General features: G+C 33.9%; 1 protein-coding gene across 1 annotated transcript in view; it reads left to right on the forward strand.

Moving 5' to 3' along the window:
- The first annotated feature begins 2,426 nt into the window (after positions 1 to 2,426).
- LOC106317939 (disease resistance protein RPS6-like) overlaps positions 2,427 to 6,007 on the forward strand; it is a 14,076-nt gene continuing 10,495 nt past the window's right edge. The window contains exon 1 of the mRNA XM_013755756.1: positions 2,427 to 3,026. Within this exon, the coding sequence (XP_013611210.1) occupies positions 2,557 to 3,026 (470 nt within the window). The 5' untranslated portion in view covers positions 2,427 to 2,556. The remainder of the gene's footprint in view (positions 3,027 to 6,007) is intronic.

The following is a 6,007-nucleotide window of genomic DNA, read 5'->3' on the forward strand; positions in this document are numbered from 1 at the left end:
ATACTTATTCTTTTCTACCAACTCATGAACCCGCTAATAAAATATGTATCATGTAACAATTCATGTATCAGATAACAAATCATATATCAAACCAATGTTCTAAAAATCTCTAGGCGGTGACTAGGCGCTTTATAGGGGACTAGCGACTAGGCGGATTATTCGGGGACTAGGCAAGACCTAGGCGTTAGCAAATTATTGATTTATTTTATATATTTTATACATTTATATGACATATTTTAGTTTTAAGTTTAATTATAAAATTATTGTGATGAATTATCAAAATTAGATATACAAAACAGAAGAAACTAGACAAATTTGTAGATTTGTAATAATATTATTACTTAATTTAATATATATATATATACAATTTTATATCGATTTTAACTAATTTTAACCGATTTAGAACAGTTTAAACCAATTTGAATCATATAAATCGGTATAAATCGGATTTTAAGAAAATCGTTTCGGATAGGACCGAGTTGCCGCCTAAGCGGGGGCCTAGGCGCCGAGTAGACCGATTTTTAGAACCTTGTATCAAACAATGTACCAGCTAACTAATTACTTATAGGCTAACAAAGAATCCATTAGCTGACGATAATTATTTGGTAACATCTTGCAAACCATTATATCAGACATATATAACAGCAAAAAAAACAATGTATCAAACTATTTATCCCTAACAAACAATGTATCAACTGAAAAACATTTATTTGTAAAATCTTACTTATCATTTATCAGTTAAGAGCAATCTTTTGTAACAGCTAACAAAACATGTATCTAAAAAAAGAGTAAATTGGTGTTTTCCTAAAACATAATTAATATCAGATACAAAGGAAAATATCAGTTAACATTGTTATTATCCAAATCATAAAACAACATTACAGATTCACTTTTCTCTTCTCTGTTTTAGGTTTGAACAAATTCACCGTTTTGGTTTTCTGACGAATGAATTTTTGAAAGGGTATGTAGGAACTTATGTCATAACAAAACCATGTATTTCCACTATATCAAACGAAATCATATATGAGCTGAAAACATTTATTTCCACTATCCCCTTCATCAATCTCCGTAAATCTAGATTTTCTCAGCTTCGCCTCAATAGTGGTATGGTCTCGACAGTCACATATGCGGAGGATTCCAGACAAGTGACAAAGACAATCGATTGATTTGGATTATGATTTAGAGTTGGAGAAGCAAAAGAAGAGATGTAGTTTCAGAAGAAAGAGAGAGATAAGAGAGGAAACGAAAAAGGAAGAGAAGAAAGAGGACTAGGAGAGTATGTGTATGAGCAAAATGGGAAGTGAAATTAGTTTATGAAAGTGGAGGTAGTTCTCCAATTATCTCTAAAAAATGTCATTTTAAAATTCAATGCAACTTTCAACTTAATATTAATTACAAATATATTGATTTTATAAAAAATTTTATTATCTCAAATACTATGGTTGGAATATGTGTAATTAATAAAAACTTAAATGCATTTCAATCATTTTTTAATCTTTGTGAAAATATCAAAGTGGCATTTTTTGCGAAACTGATGGAGTAATAATTATATAAATATTATTTTATACATACATATAGTCAAAAATATTACTCTTTTTTAAGTGTTAATTTGACTTTTTTTACACAAATTAAGAAAACTACTAAAAAATTATTTTTGTCCATCATTAATACATTAACAAAAATTCTCTCTCTAATTAATACATTAGATTAATGAGGTTAAAATTGAAACATTGTTTGTAATTTTGTACTGAAAATGTAGAATGAATTTTTTTGTGAAACAAATCTAAAATGTTAAAATGACTCTTTTTAAGAAATGAATGGAGTATTTATTATATATGCATTGGTACATTCTAACAATAAATTACTACATCCATTTGCATCCTAAAAAAGGTTGAAATATTCGGCCAACTCTTTTTTTAGCATCAACATGTCAACTCTTATGTGATTACGTGCTATGTTTAAAATTTTATAAGTTTAGCTATAAGTTTATAAAGAGCCTAGATGCGAATATTGGCCGATTCAACCCATTTTTATTTTACCAATGATAGGAATCTTATAAATCGGTCAACCATTATCATTAACCTCAATAATATCTTAAGAACATTTTATAATTGAAAGAAAAGAAAACCCCAGACGCTTTGTCTCTTTCCCCTATATGACTATATCTCCCTTTGCTAGTCGTCTATGCATCCTTACAACTTAGATTCATCTGGCAAATTACATTCTTTTCAGAAATCAAGAGAAAACTTCTGTGAACTTTTTAGCAAAAAAAAAAAAAAAAAAAAAAAAATGATTGCGGGATACATGAAGTATTGACCATCATATGGCTAACCATGCAAACTAAACTAATATATATATAATCACACGAATTATATGTTATGCATGACAACATTCTTCTTACATTTAAACAAAGCAAAAAATAATTCAGTTCTTTCTTTTTGGGCAAACAATCTTTTTACTTTTTGATTAAGTGTTTATCCTAGCTACTACAGGAAAACGTGTGGTCGTCACTTTATTCTCAGATTTGCATTATACCTAGATTGTTTCGTTCTCTGGATGTCTTCTTCTTCGTCTCGCAATTGGGCCATTGACGTCTTCCCGAGCTTCAGAGGGGAAGATATCCGCAAACAATTTCTCAGCCACTTTCGAGATGAGATGGATCGTAAATCGATCACTGCTTTCGTAGACAACGAGATCGACAAAGGTCAATCGCTGAGCCCCGTGCTTATACAGGCGATAAAGGATTCGAGGATCGCGATCGTCATCTTCACTAAAAACTACGCCTCCTCTGCATGGTGCCTAAACGAATTGCTGGAGATAGTGAAATGCAAGCAAGAATTGGGTCAAATTGTGATACCGGTTTTCTATTGTGTGGATCCTTCTGAAGTCAGGAAGCAGGAAGGAGACTTTGGAGAGATATTCAAAAAGACATGCCAAGACTACAAGAAAACAAAGGATGAAATACAGTTATGGCGGGATGCGTTGACTAGTGTGGCAAATCTCACCGGGTTTGATTCTAAGAATTGGTAAACGACCTTTTGAACCATTATCTTTGTCTTTATATCTAGAATGAAAACTATAGTAGGTTGTAGATGCTCTGACCGAACCTTGAGATACAATGACAAGACAAATGGAACACTACCTAAATTACTAAAAAGAAATTGTGGCTTGAAGCACATGCCTTGTGTGCCTTACGGCAGGACGGGTCACGGGTCAATCCTGAATATACACTGGAATCTCTATAAATTAATACTCGATAAATTAATGATTTCAATAAATTAATAAATTTTACCGGTTCCAACTTGGACCGGTTCAAAATTTGACACAAATCGATAAAATAATAAGATAATAATTTTAAAAAAAATTCTATGTATATATATGGTCCCATTAAAATTATAAATTAATTATATATATATATATATATATATATTATATAAGTAAGAACCTATTACTATATTGTTTATTTTATATTCTCAATGAAATTATCTTTATATTATCTTAACACTTAATATATTTATGATGAGATTTAGTAATATTATATCTAAAACCAAATTTAAGTTCTATTCAATATTTATTATGTACACCAAATAATATAATAAAATTAATATAAATGTCAAATTTCATAAAATAACAATTAATGTCTATACATAAAATCAAATACTTTTTCTTACCTTAAAATAAATATATCTTAAAATAGGAAATCTAAATAAAGAAACTTTTTTTTTTTTAAACACACTTTCATTAAATAGTAGTTAGGTAGAAGACATTAAGACCTCATTTACACCTAATATCGGTTTTGCCAATACATCGGCTACAACATTTTCCTCTCGGGGAATCCATTTGAAAGAAACTGAAATAAAAACAGAGGCGATAGACATGATATCTGCGACAACTCCATGAACCCTAAATCGGGAAGGATCACTTTAGCTGGATGTTGGATATGATCCGAGAAGGCAAACGACACTTCTGGAACTGATATTGATTGAAAGGATCGTCAAGAGATGCGGAATGACCCTTGATATACCCACGATCTAAGGCTACCCACCTAAGAACGAATGTAGTGTGTTGGCTAACCACCAAACGACACACAAAGATGATTGGCTGACCACCAAATCAACAAGTCGGTTCAAACCGATGAACTAGCTAAGAACTCTCTCTCTCACTCAGAGAAAAGAAGAATCGAAAATAAACAACCAAAACTGAACTGATTTTATTTATCAAAGGGGACTACATATTTATACTGTTTTGTAGTCAAAGACAATTAAAGAAAATGTGAGAAAACAATGCATAGAAAATACAAATTTGACTAGATCTAATCAAGGCACGGAAAATGAAGAAGAATTGATCTGATCAAGGCACGGAAAATGGAGAAGACTAGATCTGGTCAAGGCACGGAAAATGGAGAATACTAGATCTGGTCACGCGCGGAAAATGATAAGAACGCTTGCGGGACTGTCCGGATGGTCCGCCGGATGAGAATGCATGTCCGTCTTCGGTTTCTTCACCACCCAAGCTAAGTCTGGCTCGACCATGGGTCTTAGAATGTCGAGTTGGTCGGGGAAGACGAGCTTCAGTACGGGCAATCGGTCGTCTGGTCGTGGTTCCAGCCGAAGCTCCAATCAAGACACACGCGGGACGGTTCAGTCAGTGTCTCTGGTACGGTCAGATGAACGAACCTCGGTCAAATTGTTCAGAACGTCCTGATCTCCATGCTGGTTGGCTCCAATGGACTGATCCACGAACCGGGGCACATCATTCCCTTCCTCTTCAAAAAGATTTATCCTCAAATCTGAAACAATAAAAGGAAAATGATTATAAGCAAAAGAACCATAATCAGAACATTGCTCACTTTGAGTTCGGTCCGGTTTGTGAATGGAAGAAGATCCTTCTTGATGACCACAATTTTGCTCTCCACATGACCCTTCATTCGGTTCATATCATAGTCATCGAAAATCGGCAAAGGGTTTTTCTTTTCTGGCTCGGTTTCAACTTTCTCCAAAGTCACCAACGATTTCTGTTTTTGGCACTTGTTGGCATAATGACCGACCCTATGGCATTTGAAGCACCTGGTAGAAAGAGCCTTGCTCGTGGTTTTCACAGCCTTGCTTTTATCAGAAGACAACACATTAGTTTTCAAATCAGAATTTGAAAGAGAAGAAGAATTAGTTTGCTGTTTTGCTGCAGAAGAAGTGTTGGTGTTTCCCTTCTTTTTGAGTTGCCGGACAACATGAATCGCTTTATCGAACATCTTTTCCCAGCTGGCATAAGTCTGAAGCTCGTTCTGATCAGGCACATCACGGTTGCTTTTCTTGGTTTTGGTGAAGGGACGATCACCACTTCTGACCCACTTCTCATCATCGCACTTGTTTTGTCTCTTCCTTTGTTTATGCACAAAGTCAAACCCATTAGAAGCAAACTGTTTCTTATCAAAATTCAATTGCTCCTTTTCAAAAACAGTTTTAAAAGGAAAGTAGACGTCTTGTTGTGGTTTTGATTTCTTGAGAAGTCCAAACATCCTGAAAACACTTAACAAAGTTAGCAAATAAAAATCCTCACACTCTCAAATGTTTAGTTCACGATTTTTAGATGGTCATTCAGAGTTCTTTCACTAGTTCAAAGGATGATAGGCAGTCAAAATTCAGCAATCAAAACCCAAAACAAACTTTGTGGCAAAAAGAAAAGAGAAAGAAAGATGAAGAGAATTTTGATATGGATCCGCCTTAACTGTCCTAAGGCTGGGTTTCTCTTCAGCCAGCAGGGTTTCTCTTCCACCACTCCCCCTGGATTTCTCTTCAGAAATGATTCAAGCCAAAACTTTTTTTTTATCGATTTTTTTTTTATAATAGGCGATCACAAGGGAGTAAAGGAACAGCCCGTAAATGAACAGCCCGGATCTAAGAAATAAAAAAAGAAAAACGTGGAGAGATGAGAAGATGAATGATGAAAGAAAACAAACCAGCTAAAGTGGCTCTGATACCACTTGATGCGTCCAAGATCAGGAAATGAT

Source organism: Brassica oleracea, chromosome C9, assembly GCF_000695525.1.
Source record: "Brassica oleracea var. oleracea cultivar TO1000 chromosome C9, BOL, whole genome shotgun sequence".
NCBI classification, from domain to species: domain Eukaryota; kingdom Viridiplantae; phylum Streptophyta; class Magnoliopsida; order Brassicales; family Brassicaceae; genus Brassica; species Brassica oleracea.